At 44.2% G+C, this 16,266-nt stretch overlaps 1 protein-coding gene across 4 annotated transcripts; it reads right to left on the minus strand.

Moving 5' to 3' along the window:
- Positions 1–77: 77 nt before the first annotated feature.
- tbc1d5 (TBC1 domain family, member 5) lies at positions 78–15,831 on the minus strand. 4 transcript variants are annotated; one of them, XM_086137588.1, is made up of 23 exons: positions 15,693–15,831; positions 11,758–11,801; positions 11,316–11,423; positions 10,206–10,257; positions 9,949–10,057; positions 9,762–9,851; positions 9,532–9,606; positions 8,925–8,992; positions 8,735–8,837; positions 8,019–8,107; positions 7,690–7,740; positions 7,272–7,341; positions 7,007–7,179; positions 6,781–6,923; positions 6,492–6,598; positions 6,012–6,097; positions 5,321–5,625; positions 5,204–5,254; positions 4,197–4,408; positions 4,020–4,119; positions 3,354–3,433; positions 3,016–3,276; positions 78–2,079 (listed from the first exon to the last, which is right to left on the minus strand). In XM_086137588.1, the coding sequence occupies exons 3-23, from the start codon at positions 11,413–11,415 to the stop codon at positions 1,801–1,803; spliced, it is 2,604 nt and encodes an 867-aa protein (XP_085993714.1). In that variant the 5' UTR covers positions 11,416–11,423; positions 11,758–11,801; positions 15,693–15,831; the 3' UTR covers positions 78–1,800. The 4 variants fall into 4 exon arrangements, with proteins under 4 accessions (XP_085993714.1, XP_085993713.1, XP_085993715.1 ...); XM_086137587.1 differs by having other exon boundaries at positions 10,206–10,260; XM_086137589.1 differs by having other exon boundaries at positions 1,893–2,098; positions 10,206–10,260.
- Positions 15,832–16,266: the final 435 nt, after the last annotated feature.

Consider the following 16,266-nt stretch of genomic DNA (forward strand, 5'->3'; position numbering starts at 1 on the left):
AACTTGTGGCAACTCCCAATTACTTCAGCACTTGAACCACCGTTGGGTTGATGAACTAAATCGCTGACTACGCAAACTTCAGCGGTGAGACAGTTTTTTATTTGCGGTGAGTAATGCTGAGTGGGCATTTGGGGGAAGGAGGTGGTTGTGTGAACTGCTTTTTGTTTTCGCAGGACACCGTCACCTCTGTAAAAGCTTCACTTTGAATCAATAAAAAAGATGTCATCATTTCATAAATCATTGTAAATCAATGAGGGTTTTGAGTTTCAAAAAAAAAAAAGGATGAAGATCACTGGGATTTTGTTTTGCTAGGAGAACAAACGCTAAGAGGCACTGGTTTTAGGATGCAGGAGGACGTCAACCCTCGTTCCGAACAACAGAAGCGTGATTGTCCTCTGGAGGGACACTCAAAGACCTAACGCAGCCAGACCGTAACGAACAGAAGACACAAAGAATCAGGCTCATCAGGTCTGAAGAGGACACAGTCCTGCGTTGTATAAATTGCAGCTCAACTACATGCAGTCATGATTTGGCTACAGCAAAACATGAAGTGCCATGAAAGGACGTTGCGCCTTCAGATGAGAGAGTACAGTGGTACCTTGATTTACAAGTTCCCCAACTGACAACTTTGCGCAATTTATTATTCTTTTTGGCGTAGAATTGTCAGCGCAATTTCTTGTGACATTCAGACGCCTTGTCACTAGATGGCAGCAAATGGCCACCATCAGGTCACATGCTTGCTTCGCTTTGAGTCCGTTGCCTTTGGGCCAATATTTGTCAGAATAATATTCTGAGACGCAATTAATTTGGCCAATTGTTTTAAAAGAATGATTAAAAATATACAGTGAATAAATTTACATATTTTTGGTCCCTTCATGCTGACAACAACAAATGATTGACATTTGATTGTTTTACATGACTTTGTCCATTCGTATTTCTTTAACTTTGAAGCACAGAAAATGGGGAGATTATTATTTTTGTGTCGATTTTGTTAGGGGGTAGAGCGGTATGTTTGAAAGTCATTTTTTGTCTTCAGTTGCAATTTGTTGATCATGTGTTGAAGAAAAAATGTTTTTCAATAATAGGCCGAGTTTTTAGTATTTTGCATTTTTTGGTGCATTATCGTGCCAAATATTTTTTTCCCCCCCCAACTCTGGATCCCAAGTAGTGAGTGATAATGAGTTGATAGAGGGTTTCAAAATGACAGGTGAAAAGTGAGGAAATCTTTTTGGGGGGAGGGGTGATGTGATAGGCGGAAGAAGGGGGGGGGGGAACAATGACTAAAATTTAGTTGTGTAAGTTTAAGTGAAGTGATAAAAATGGAGCAATTTTTTTTAATGCTATGATGTTATTAGGTCTATTTTTACATAGTACAATACTGTACATGGCTATATATCTTATTAATTTTAACTCATTCACTCCCAAAGATGTTTTTAAACGTCTTTTCAGACTTGGTCTAGAATTGGCTGGTACTGAATGAGTTTTAAAAACAAATTCCAGGGGGAAAAAAAAAGTTCTTTTTGGGAGATGGAATGGATTAATGGCACCTCCGTTCATTACAATGTAGAAAGTCAAGGTACCACTGGATTCTGCATGGGCTTTAGACAGTACAGAAGAAATGTTTTCGGGAAAGGCTGCCTCTCCACGTCACAGTCTACATGTCCAACTTTTAAAAGGATAGCAGTTTCTCAAAAAGCCCCCCCCCCACCCCCCCTCTGATTCAAAGTCATTTGTTTATTATGGCAACCTTGCAAAAAGATCGGGTAAAAGAGGGTGAGTAGGCAGATGCGGTTTACTTGTTCAAAAATCACTGGGGTTGACGATGGTGAAGTCCGAGTCCTTGCTTGTGGTTGAGCCTTCATCCGGGCTGGACGAGCCCGAGGCAGCGGGTCCCAACAGGGGGTCGTTGAAGGTCCCGGCAGCTCCTTCGGGCTCCATGCGAACCAAGCCGCGGCCTCGCCTGATGGGAGGGGTGCGCTCCGATGCGGCCCTGCCTCCGTCCGCGCCCTGCAGGTCTCCGTTCTGGGATACGAGGATGTAGTCTTCCCAGTTCCTAGCTTCCGAGCCCATGGACTGCACCTGCGCACGAGAGTACAGTCTGCCATTTTTATTTTAGTGGGCTCAGTTGGGGGGGGGGGGGGGGTGAAATTCTACAGGGTCTACTTTTGACTGGGAGGTGTTTTAACATGGTTTAATTGTAAAAAACGATGCATTTATAGGGGGAAAGCAATAGTACAGTGACAGTTGTCTATGGTCGCATTATATGCATCTACCCCTTGAATGAACACTATACCAAACTTAAATGTACTCTTTTTAAAGTTAGTAGACACTGCAGACAAAAAGTTAGGGATACTCAGCTTTCTCGTGAAATTCAAGGATGAACCAAAAGCACACAACAGTGAACCGCTGCATATTTGCAGTTGGAAATTGACTAATTTGTTTTTGTGAAGCAATACTATTATTTATTGAAAACTCACTTATTTATTGTTTCGGTATTTAGGCCAAACCTACATGGCCATCCGGTTTCATGGAAACAATTTCAACTGAAATGAAGAGCTTCATTTAGATAAAAGTAGTCCGTTGCCGCTATCTTCATCGACATGCAATAACAAAGACTCTTCGGGTGACTTACACGTATTTTTACTATTCGCGGAAGGGCTTCACTGCACAACTGTCACGAGCCGAACATGACATTCATTTGCGCTAATGTTTGACTGCACGTGTCCAACTGATCAACGTTTCAATACTGACAATGGTTTTGTTATCCAACAAGGATCTGAATGGCAAAATTGACAAAAAAAGATGTTCATCCAAAAGCCAAATATCACTATTGTTTTTGTCTCTACGGGTCAGTTAATCACTTCAAGAGACTTAAGCAACTATTTGCCCTCTATTAGAACCGAGGACGTACAAAATGAGACGACAATGTCAAACAGTGAGACAAATTTGAATTATTGCAGTCTGAATTTAATTCCAATACACATCATTCATTCAGGAGTGTCATCGCCAATGAACCTCGTGCGGCGTCATGGTTTGCTCCTCCTCCTCCCGCTGCTGCTGCTGCTCATCATCCGCCATCTTGCCGCCGTCTCCGCCGGGACCTCGCCTTGGCCTGCCAACTTGCGGCCGCTGATTGCCGCGGTGCCCGCGGGGAGCTCGGAAATCGGGTTCCGCTGCTGAGGTGTAGTGGTCGTCTGCAATGTTGATCTCCTCGTTCTCCTCGTTCTCCAACTGGCTCTGGTTGAAGCGCAGCGCCCCCTTGAGGATGTCTTTAATCTGGCGGCAAGCGAGGTACAAAGACTTTCACGTGGTCGCTCGGGTGTGCCGCGGCCATGCAAACGTCGGCGGCTTACCTGTTTGAGCCCCGCCAGTGAAACGAGCACCTCGTCCTCTTTTTCCAAGTGCTCTTGCAAAATCACTTCCTGAATGTTACCTGATGAGACAGAATTCCACTAAAGCAGCGTCGCCAACGTTGGATATACATATTGACAGTTGGGCCCAATTTGAACAATTTCCCCTCCAGCGTCATCGAAAACAGAATCGGACAAACTCTCAAATGTCTCTAAAAGATTATCCTGTGGTGTGGAGTGTTTTTTTTTTCCCACTGGAATTTGTTTTTAAAACTCATTCAGTACCAGCCAATTCTGGACCAAGTCTGAAAAGACGTTTAAAAACGTCTTTGGGAGTGAATGAGTTAAGAGTGATTTTCCTCTCATGGGAAACCGCACCGTTATTTCTGATGCTAAATCTTTATGAGTGCAGTCAACACCGAGGTCGGACGAGCCACAGACTCGGCGAGTGCAACGTGAAACGGAACCACGGCCAATTAGGAAGCAACCTGAAGTTGACAAGTGTGACAAATAGAGAAGCAACTGCTTGTGTGGTGACATAATCCTGCTTAAGTAGGAACAGAGTACGATTTTTTTTTCATGCCAGGAATGCTGTCTTAAGGTCGGTCATATGTTAAAAATCGCTACATGTGTGTCCTGCTTTTGTGAAAACACTGCTGCCGGACTTACAGATGTGGCTGTTCATCATCTTGGCACAATATTTGCTCATGGCCTCCAGGTCGTTGATCTGTCCCTGCAAGAATGACACCTGGGCCTCCAAATCCTCCTCCTGTCACCAGTCAAAATAATAATAACAACAGTTAGGAGATGAATAAGGGGCGATGTGAGGGACAGAGCTTATCTCACAGTCTCCTTCCTGGACATGGTCTTGCTATGGGAACGCGAGCGAGTGATGTGGAAAAACGACTCTTTCTTGGCGCTCGAGAGGGGTGGCGACGAGGCGCTCAAATCGCTTGTGCCCCTGGAGAGCGGCAGGGGCGGCGAGGAGGAGGACTGACGTGGCCTGCCGCTGAGGTTTTCAATGCTGGGAGAGGAGCTGAGCCGCTTGGAGCTTTGGCCTGAGAGAAGAGATCAAGTGTCATTAGTAGAGAGGAAACTCAAGATCGTCATTATTTTGTATTAGTGTTTGTCTTTAATGGAGGATGGAGTTAATGAAGGGTGTGGGGTGGGCAACTCCCTCCACCCTCCATTTCAAATAACAGGATTTGAATAATTTACAATGAAAAGTCCGTCCCAGAAATTGCCATTTGTCAACCTCCCACGTTGTTAAACACACGACATAAATGACGACTAGACCTTGTGAAGTGTTCAGTTAGTGTGCACCGAAACCCCATAAAGAACAAAACTTTGCCTTAAAAGGAACTATCAAATAGAAGTGTTTGCCCTGCAATAAAACAAGATCGCGTCGGATGAGAAGACCAAAACACCTCTTTGCCTCCACAAAATAGTACCAGACTGTCAATAAACCACACGTCGGAATAACTGCTGAATTTCAATCAACTCCAAAGCCCCCGGAGCTGAAGCAAGTCTCGTCACGTGAAATACGACCTATCATAAGCGATCCCGCTTGCAAGAACCTCTTCGTTGAAATGCAAATTGTGCTTGCCTGCTTCCGATTTGTGACTACGGTTAAGAATTGCATCCAGAAAAGGGAGGAGAGCAGGCCAAGACATATCAGAGCAAAGCGCCCCTCCTTAGGGCTTACTAAGGCTGTCTATCATCTCCCTCTGCTGGACGGCGTTTGTTAGCGCAATGCTGCGGGTCCTGGGAAAGCATCCCCCGACTTGGGAAATTTGTTCCGCATGCAAAGACATGAGCACAGACAAGAAGGCACACGAGTGGTTGTGGTTTACCTTGAGCGTCAGCCTGCGGTGGGACCCGAGAATCGCCACCTGAAACCGCATCTAACAAACACGACAGTCAAGCTGATGCGCGTGAGCTCATTCGCCGCGTTACCTTCTGTCGCGTACCTTTTCCCAGATGGACAGGCATGCTCTCGGACTTCAACAGACGATAGTGCTGCGAGTGGGCGTGGCTCTGGGTCTGCTGCGGCGGCGGCAGCGCCGGGCCCGCCGGGGGCTCGGCGAGCGGGTGCGGCAAAGCGGGCGCGGAGGTCGTGGCGGGGGAGGCGAACGAGGACGAGGAGGAGCGCACGTCGCTATTGATGGGCGAGGCGGCGCCGGCCAAGATGGCCGGCGCGATGAGCTTCCTGCCGAAGTTCAGCAGGCTGCTGGACACTTTGTTGATGTTGAGGGGGGCGGCCTTTGTGCTGGAACTTGAGTCGCAGGGGAAGACAAAATGCGAAAAAGAAACCCGACAACCAATCATCATCGCGAGACGAACAACCAGCCACGCTCCCACTCACACCTTCGGACAATTTAGAGTGTTCAATCAGCCTGCCATGCATGTTTTTGGAATGTGGGAGGAAACCGGAGTACCCGGAGAAAACCCACAAACATGCAAACTCCACACAGGGAGGCCGGAGCTGGATGGAAATAGTTGTGTGGGTTATATTTTTTTGTCACCTGCAAGGTGTTATGGGTTCGCTAGACATTTGATTTCATTATCAGAGAAAAAAAAAATCTGTAATTTACTTGGAATCTATTTGACAATCTATTTGACAAGAAATGCTTGCACAACTTTGTATTGAAATTCTTTTACCGTGTCTTATTCATCAGGTCGGCGCCCCTCGTTTTGTAGTAATCCAGGTTCTGCTGGAACTGGTAGTTGACGGGTCGAGGGTGGTTCTCCGAGAAGCAGTGAGAGAGGATATCATCATTTTTTACAGCCGCAAAATCTCTTTGCGGTCATCGCACACTTCTATTCGTGTGCACGATGCCCCGCCCCCAGGTGTGTAACTGTGATGTATATGAGGCGTGACATGGTCATCCACCTAAGGACATCAATGTCACTTTGGATAAACTCCATTGAAGATCTCTTCGTATCAGGAGAGTAATGGACTGAAGTGTGAAAAGCTACCGTTTTGGGTCAATTATCTCATAAGAGCCATTTTCAGACCCTGTTTTATACAAAAAAGTGGACGGCTTATCGTGTAACCAGTGCATGAAATCTCTGTGAAATGTGAAATCCATTTTATTTTATTTTTTTTCAAATCATCCCACGGAGAGAAGCATTTCTTACTCGGGGATCTCGGAGAAAGAGAGCTTTCTGGAGCAGGGAGTTGATGTCACCGAGCGGCGGGTAGTGCATCAGGAGGCCGAGGCAAGTCTGGAAATTGCTCGCAATCACTGAAACGCACAGAAGGAAATGGCATTTGCCATGAATCCGCACAATGCTTCCTGCGATACTTAAATATGGGGAAGGGCTTATACAGATGCAGACACACGTCCCCCCCCCCCCAAACAACATGCATGGATAGGCTAACAAAAAAAAACCATGCTAGTTTTGACTGGATTTCAGTGTCACGCACAAGCGTCTCGGATGTAGAGCAGCATGGCCACAAAGACGTAATCCACAAGGTCCAGGGTGATGCTGTCGGCAAATAGAGCGTCCCAAACCACCAGCAGGTCCTGAAGCGGAAATTCACGACCGAACAGCAAACGCACCCAGCGGCTGAAAAGCACAACCAAGGACGACGACTGCGTTGGTGCAGCTCGGATCGCACGAGAAAGAAGAACGGAAGTGGAAGAACTGACATTCCGTAGATTTGCGGGGCGATTTCCAGCCGGTTGAGATGCATGTGCAACTCCACGTCGTGCTTCTTCACCAGCTGGTCTTGGATGCGGTTGACTTTGGTAACTATGGCAACAGATGGCCCGGAGTCCTGGGGCCGAGCAAATGGGATGCTGGTAAGCATCTCTTCTTTACCCTGGAGGCACAAAGTCGCATTACCAACACGAGTATGGACTGACGATGTTGCTGCTACAATATAAAGACACACAAGCCGAATATGAAACTCACCCGCCTCACTTCTCTCTCATAGCAGGAGAACCACGGCTCCGCCGTTTCCATCAGGAGCGAGAAGAGTGCACTAAAGGAAAGAATCGCGTTTGCGTGACACAAAGTGGCATTATTTATTCAAGGTCCTCTTTCCCATGTCTTAAAAATATTTACACATCCGACAAAAATGCTTTGGTCTTATGTGTTAGGTTGACGCAAAAAAAAAAAACGAAAGCACGAACCATGAATTATCTGCTTCAATTAAGAGTTGTCAACTTAATTGCCCACCCCAAGATTCAAACCCGGAACCTCAGAATTGTGAAGCGGACGTGGCAAGCTACTTGTTCACCTCGCTACCCGGGTTCAGAAATTATTCCGTTGACAAAAAGTGGCGAGATGTACGAGTATCTTCTTCATCAAGTTATTGTCCAATACTCACTAGGCGTCATGCTCGAGGTACAGTGGATTCAACAAGCATTTCATCTCCTCACTGTGGGGGGGGAAGAGAAAAAATACACCATTAGCCACAACTGAGAAACGCACGCGATGAAAGCAGAATGAGCGCTGACTTGAGTCACTTGAGCAACGCAACCCAATTGGCAACTACTCAGGAGGCATCACTCCCATTTAACGCAGCGGCTTCGCTCCGATATTTCTCCGATTGTGCATATGCGGAGGATATAGATTAAATCCGTCTGCCTCAAGACGATAAAGCTTCAGCAGACAAGTAGGTGAAAGGTCAGGCTTCACGTGGAAATAGCAAGTGACCTGGGGCTCGCCGTCTCGCCGGCGTGTTGGAAGGCTTGATGGTCGCAGTGAAGCACGAACACGATGGGAGCCAGCAATTCGTGCATCCCCTACGGACAGACGGGGATAAGACACGAGGGGGGGGGGGGGGGGGGGTTTAAAGGGGGCAGGCGGGAGAGAAAAGATGGTTCATTTGTGGTCAGTCTTCCTGTAATAGTGATGCACGAGGTTTGTAATCCAGAATGACAGGTTTCATTTAGATATTGTTAGCGGCTGCCTGGCCATGTGTCACTTCCATTTTGCAAAGAAAAAAAAAAAAAAGATGCTTTGCTAGCCATCTAGCCAGTTGCTGGCGCTTGTTTGCAGACACGGGTAATGATTGGATCACAGAATTCACTTTTGGCTGGACACAAATAGCACATTTGCAGGATATAATTCACTTTTTTGGGGAGGGGGGGGGGACCACAAAAACATGGTGCGGTTGTCAAAGAAGTGGAGGGAAATGGATGAGAATAAAGAGTGTGTGGTGTCGAGATGGGCAAGAATTGAAACCAGGTATCAGTACTGCGCCGGTTGTGCGTCAGAAAAACAAAAAAAGGGTCTTTGTTGGCAATTATCTGTCATTGTGTTCATTGAAATTTTATGTATCATCAGTACTGGTGGTATTGGTACTTAGTATCGGGGAGGTGGATACTCGTATTGGCATCGGGAAACGAATGGTATCGAAAATCCCATACCTGCTTATAAAGTAATTGTTCATTTTCTCTGGCATAGCAGAAGAGAATGTCGGTCAGCTTGGACCGCACGTCTTCATCCTGGAAGTAACAAATCTCAGGAAACCTTGAGGATTCAAAAAAATATATATATCGAGATTTTTGTGATATTTGAAACAATAGTCAAGTCAATTGGAATTGGAATGTGACATACGTTCGCAATACGTCTTGTTTTATCATCCCCTTCAGCTCTTTATCCTGGAAGAACTTGTTCCACAGGCTCTGAGCAGGAAAAGAAAAACATTTGAACAAAGGAAACAAACAAATATGACTCTGAATCGAGACAAAATGATGATGAAGCAAGCTTAACGGCATTTAATTATTATTAATATTTAAAAAATAAATGATTAATAACTATTATTATATCGTTGTCATGAAAAAAAAAGGGTCAGTGAAATGACACCAAAAGAACGACTTGACAAATAATAACAAAAAAAAAGACTAAAATAAATGAAGTTTTCCAGATATTTCTGAATAATCAATTTCCGAATTAAACACTGATCCACTGGCCTTATAATGATCAAAAGCTGTGAATGAATCATATAATGAAGCACTGAAATAGTTTATAATCAAGCCTGTCTCAAGGGACTAGACTGTATTCAGGTCAATTTTCAGATGCAAATGAGAAAAGGTGACGAACACAAAGAATGAAGGAAGGCACACAAAATCACATACATTAAAAATAATAATAATAAAGATTTGTCATAATGATCAGTAACCCAACGAAATAAATATGGGAACCAGTGATGTGTTGGACTCACTCCTTCGTCCTGGGAAAGTGGATTATTGACCACCAAATCCTGTTGGCCTGCAGCCTTGCGAGGGTTCGTGATGTGCTGTGGCAAAAAAAAAAAAAAAAACCCCATCAGGCTTCACATTAATAAAACAAAACGATGTACAATAATATTTCCTTGAATTTGGGAAACACGTTCTGGTTGGGGAAACCCCGCAGTCGCTTCAATATGAAATGTCAAGAATTTAAACCTCTCACCGTTTCTTTAATCTTCTCATACTGGCCTCGAAGCTCCTTGGTCTTGTTGATCCACTGACTCTTGTCCTCCGGAAGCGCCTCCAGATACAACTGCAGAGAACCAGAATACACATGCAGCAAGTACAGTCAATTGCCAACGCGAGTGCGCTCAAACTCGACGGTACGCCTTGATCCACTTGGCAGTCACCTTCCAGCATACGCTCCGAAAGCGGCTGCTCCTCAGTCTACCGCTGATGCCTGCCTGCCGGATCCTGGACAGGTAATTACTGTTGAGGAACAAGTCGTCCCATTCTTTCCTGCACGGGGAAGGCAGGGCGGGATATTTATGAGGATCTCAACCTATTATTCATCCAAAGTGGCAACCGGCAGTAAAAACCGAGAGGTGGTGAGCCGGGGCCCAGAGTTTATGGTGCACCCACACAAGTAAACACCGCAAATGCTCACCTGTATGAGGGGAAGGTTGACTGTGAGTGAGTGCCGCTGTCAAGTGAGCCTCCTGCTGAGACAAACATACCCACAAGAGGGTCAGGCAAGGGTAGTCAAAATAAACGTCCATCATATTTTTTATAGAGAAAAATACAGCAGGAGCAAGGGGGGGGGGGGGGGGGGGGGGGGGGGGATCCATAAATGGAAACTTGCATTTCCAATGCTTGCACATAGCGTGACTTAAAAATGCCGGTAGCAGGTGAAGTGATGATTCAGAGCTGTACTCTTATTTGTCTTTATTGCCGGTAAATACGTCTAATTTAGCCTGCGGGTGAACATGCGCTCAAGTCAGGAAGCTGTCTATCAACATTAATTACAGGAGTGGATCATTCCACAGGGACACTCAGAATGAATATTCATCAGTGCTGCAACACGCCAGCCCCTATATTTACCCCCCCCCCCCCCCCCCACACACACACATAGTGTCATCCGCAGCCCCTGGATGACACAAATCACTTAAGTGACTCATACCCAACATTCGGCACAAACATTCAACTCAAAGAGGACGCAGAAGATACAGCTGAACCTCAATTTAGCGGAGCCGCAAAAAAATGGATCCCAGCTCGGCCGCAATTCTCCACAGCGCCAGTAAAACGGCACTGAGCAACCATCAACAGAGTCCGGTCACATGTTTCGATTTGAGCTGCGCTCTCGTCACAGAGAAAAAGATTTTACTGTAGACTAGAGCAGGCTAAAAAGTGTGTCAATGTGGCGGCCATGTTGGCAGGGGCAACTTTCCCCATCGAAAAATTTAAATTAAATTAAATTATGGATAGATGTGGTGTCAATGTTATCAGGGGAGAGAGTTCCTTCATGGAGTGTAAACGTTAGCTTAGCATCCGCCGCAGGCACGCAGCTAGCTCGGCTCCAACGAGAAGCCCTACCAACAATTAGTCTGTGAAATCAAGGCTGTAAAGTACGTACACGTCAAAATTGCAAAGAGAACAAGGGCAAATTTAAGAATGTTAAAAAAAGTAATAAAAAAGCTAACTAAATCCATATTGAATTCCCAAGACAGTGCACTTTTATTCTGATGGAGTTCCTGAATCTAACTAAGAGATGACTTACTACTGTGGTTCTTATTGATAACGTTGAGCGGGTCGAAGCCTGTCTCCTGCTGCTCGTCTGCCTGGAGCGGGTGGCGGGTCTCGAAGTTTGGGTGCTGCATGGCCCAATCTGGGACAAAATCAGTTTCGTAAAGCAACAACAGGAAAGCATATACAGTCTATGCTATGGACCCTTCTAAATAATTCATTCATTGAATAAGAGGTTATCTCACAAAACCTATCCAACATATTGAGCTTTTGACCTCTTTGAAACCTTGCCTATAATGCAGCAGTAGCAAAGTGTGGTAGCGAAACAACATTGCAGATGATATGTTTCCCAAACTTTGATCAAAAAGCGTCTTTAGAGAACTACACCACAGTGATGCAAACCTCTGACTTCTTAGCTAAAAGGGTGCAGGCAAACATTGCTTCCAACTGTAAATGTCCCAGTTTGCACTACTTACGGTCTCGTTAAGTCCCCTCAGCCAAGACTCAGAAGAAGACGTGTCTGCATGGGTTGGGGGGGGGGGGGGAGAACAACGACGCTACTATCAGTGTGAGGTAATGGACTGCATGCGGAAGGACACAAAAGGAGTTTGATGTGAGAGAATTTAAGAGAACATGAAGACAGTGTTGCTTGAGCATACCGAGTCGATTTCCGAAATATGTCCTGACACGTTTATCCCAAATAACACGTTATATTAAGAATCTAGCGCGGCACTCAAAGAGAGAGAAGCAGAGAGACAAAAAAGAATAATGATGGGTGGATCATAGACAGAGACAGGAAGGAGTTCTTTGAATTGTCACTGCAAGACTTTAGTACAGTACGTGTTGTGATGAGGCGACTTCTGTTTTTTTTTTTTTTTGCGAACCACGGTCTCTCGTGGCCAAAACTATTGACGGCCTCGGAAAGAAAAAAAAAAAAAAGTCAGCAAGAGAGAAGCCCGACCCGAATTTCGGGCTCGGGCGGCCCAATCTTACCTCTAGTGTGTACTGTAAGGAGAGCCCAGAAGCAAATATATTTAATTGCTGCTGTTAACTGTTGCATCTCTATTTTATGGTTTGTTATGTGCTAATAACTTGCAGAGCTTTATGAGAAGATGACATAAAGTATCAAATGAGAAGAGATATTATTTTGCTAGATGACTACCACTAGACGACAATTTTGTCAGCATGGGATGATCGTCCCCTAATAGTTTCTTTTTTTTTTTCAATCAATGATATCAGATAAGAAAGAAAGCAATGTGATGAATACCAATCCCCAAATCTGAAAAAGGAGTAAAACTAAACCAACTCTCAAGCAACTCTCGTCTTAGTAGCTCAGAGAACTTTCTCGGAGAACAAAGGCAATCTGGGTTAACTAATTCTGCCTCTCGTCTTTATCCGGTTTGGGATTATCGTGCGTTTGTGAAAATGGCTAGCCTATTACAGCGGCCGACAGAATAGCGCGGCTCCACTGAGCCGAATGTTTTCTTTCCATTTATTAATTGTGGAAATAAGACAACAAAGGAATCGCTTAAACCTATTAACCATGTGAATGGAGCAGTGCGCCATAAATCAGCTACACGCGTCATCAAAATAGAAATCATTGTATGCATGATATATGCGCCTGTGTGCTTTCTTTGGACACATCCTCAAAACACTAAAACAGTCTTCAAAGTTCACCACCACCATCCCCCTCATGAAAATGATTAAAAGCAATTCATTCTGCATGAAACACACTTGGATGGGTATTAGTGTACTCCAAAATATTGCGGTGGAAAAATATGGTTTTTCAATCACAAGCAACGTTGTCTTTAAAAAGATCCAATGCTCCATTTTGATTGCCTTTGTGGGAGAGGAATTCATTTTACAATCGTGGTGCCCCTTGACAGATACTGAACAATTCTTTATAGCTGCTTATTGCCACTTCTGGTTGACTGTCAAACTAAACATAAAACAAAGAGAATACAACTTTGCCTTACTTAAGTCCACTATCTTAATGCTAACGCACGAGGCAAAACGCCACAATTAGGCTAGCTAATAGCATTGGTTTCCTTTCGTAACCTTTTAAACTATGGCCATTTGCACACGAACGGGGAAGCAGCACATGTAGACAGACTGCATCACAATACACGCAGGTATATTGTCTTTATCCACTCGAAAAAATATATATTACTGCAACAGATTAAGGACATTTAAGTTTAAGCGTGTACACGGAACGAATAAAACTCGTCTCGCAACACACCTCCCTATGTTTATTAGTTTGCAATCATTTTCTGATGAAATTACTTGCCGCTTTGTTTTTTCCTGCTTGACAGAACTTGTTTCTTAGCAGACTGGGTGACACAAAAAGGATTCAAGGAACAAATCATATTGTGTTACACTTTCCTGAAGGCATTGGTTACATCATGCAATTTAGCACCGCTGCACCGGGAGAGTTCTAAATAACAGGAAGCACAGATTTTTAAAGCAGTCAAATTTGACTGACTCCGTCGGAGAGCGATGCACTTTGACATCACTGCAAATAATAACCACAATAATATAAGTCTGTTTTAGACGTGCAGACGTGACATGACATCTTTTTTTTCCTCCAGTTTCTTTTTGAACAAATGCTGAGTTTGTGATCATTTTCTTTCACATCCCTCTTGTAACGTCGGTCGTTGCCATAAATACCTCCAGATCTCAGACCAACACTAAGATTGTGTTTCCGCTTGATTACATCACAATCTTCAGAGTCATGAGAATGTTTGGGAATGGACAATCAGCTGATGGTTCAGGGGTGTCATCACCTCAGTACATTGCAAATTCAATAGCGTGGCCTCTTCCAAATTGTGTTTTTTTTTTTTTTTTTTAAACAAGCAGGCAGCCCACCAAAAAAAAAGACACAGTGTTCAGTGTTGATTACATGATAAAGCACAAGGAAAAGCGTGTTCAGAAAAGCTTGCTCTGAGCTCTTTGGCACTGAGACTACATTTCCAACACAACATAGCAAAATGAATCAAGCCGATAGAATGTTTTTCTGAAGAGAAAAAAAAATGCCATCGGTCGTTAGACTGAGTTTCAGAAGAATCACCATCAAGCTCAACTGATGTTGAACATTTTAAATTAACCCTTTCATGCATGAACAATGACAATCATGATTTTTCTCCCCCTTTGTGAATTTCAGCAAGCAGCAATAAGAAGCATGGTCCATGGCAGGGAGCCCAGCTAAACAAACTCACATGCCTCTCCTTCAATATTTCGCTAAGAGCCCACGTATGCGGGGGGCACTTGGGTGGTCACATGCTCCAAAAATCTGCCGAGAACAAGTGCAGAACCTTAAGCTTGGAAAATATCAGAAACTTGCCCAATCTGATTCAGTTCCAAAATCCATGACTGAAGAAGCAGGGACTCCATGACATTGAGCGGCCAGATAGAACAGATCAATTTGGGAAAGGAACAAATAAATCACTCATTTAGCAGAGGATTTGACCTTTTCAGCTGCCCAAAAATTACACAAGTGTTGCTGGGGTCTCGGAAAACAGTCTTGGTTACAATTCTAGTTCTTTCCTCATCTCTTTGTCTTCAATGGATTCAGTTTACTGAGCAGCTGGAAGTAGCCAGGAGGAGGACACAAGTCTGCTATTGTCACCCACAACAATGATCCAAGAAGGTCCATTTAAACTACTATATCCAAGAACATTTACATTTGATTTCATTTCATGGGTCCAAAAATGATTTTTGACACAACATGGATCCTTGCTCAACACTCTATGCCAGTGATGTATAGTAACAAACAGAATAATAATTTTTGTTTGTTGGTGTGCACTGTGATTATTCTAATGTAAAACACATGCTTCGGCTCAATAAAGGTTGGGAATCACCCAAGTAGTTTTCATTACTTGCATTACACATTTTAGTCCGACACAAATTCACAACTGCGTTGTCATGACAGTGAAGTGCATAAATAAGCGACGACAGGTACCAGATCAATGGCCCAACACGAATCGACGGTTAGGGCGCCCCGCAAAAAATGCATGGCCTAATTTGTGGCCTGGATTTAAAAAAAACCCATCATATATCGGTAATATCAATGCAATGTTTGACTTAGATGCACCGAGAACATTGATGTCAAGCACATTCATACGAACATGAAGGCAGCAAGTGTAAAACGCGGAACCACAATCAGCATGCGCCAGTTTACGCCGCCAAAAAAGATGTGCATCCTATTTGATAGAATACCAATTAAACCTTACATAAAGTATCACTATAAACGAATTGCGACTAAACATTAAAGTAACTAATAAGCTATGAGATGTTAGCACAGCTATTAGCACGGCCCGTTGTTACTTCCGCCACACACGGCTAGCTAACTCGCTGCAGTCAAGCTACGTGAAGAGTCACGACAAAAATCTTTCACGCACATAAAAATACTCACCCAAGTATTAACCGGCGAAGGGTAGTCCGTACACAATCATGTCTCTGACTGCGTTTTGTTCACAGAGGAGCCCGAATTCGGCTGTTTGGAACAGATGAAGCTTTGTAAACAGTCGCGAGGAGGTCAGGATGTACAGAAGACCAGCTGACTAGTCACGTGGCCGACTCAGGAGTCTGCAGGTAAAGCCACTTCAACATACCACGACGACTATTACGATTAATGCAATTACATAACTACCGCAAAATTACGTAGTATTTTATTTATTTATTATTATTATTGTTCCATAATATAGAAAAACAGTCATCACTATCCACCGCTCACACACGCGCGCACACACACACACACACAGATTAATTCATTCAACTCAATATGTGCAGATTCCGACACTACAGGCGTGTTTTGCTCGTCTAACTTGGCTTGCCTTGACTAACCAACCAATGACAGCAAAATTACAATGGTTATCGTGGGTCCTGTTGCTAATATAGTTTAGAATCTCATAGCCAGCACGGCTGACTCTGAAGATGCTGGGCAATTTAAATTGATGTGACAGCACATAGATATTGAAATCTCAGTG

The sequence above is a fragment of the Hippocampus guttulatus genome, chromosome 18, assembly GCF_054856545.1.
Source record: "Hippocampus guttulatus isolate MCC_2025c chromosome 18, RoL_Hgut_1.0, whole genome shotgun sequence".
Taxonomy (NCBI): Eukaryota; Metazoa; Chordata; class Actinopteri; order Syngnathiformes; family Syngnathidae; genus Hippocampus; species Hippocampus guttulatus.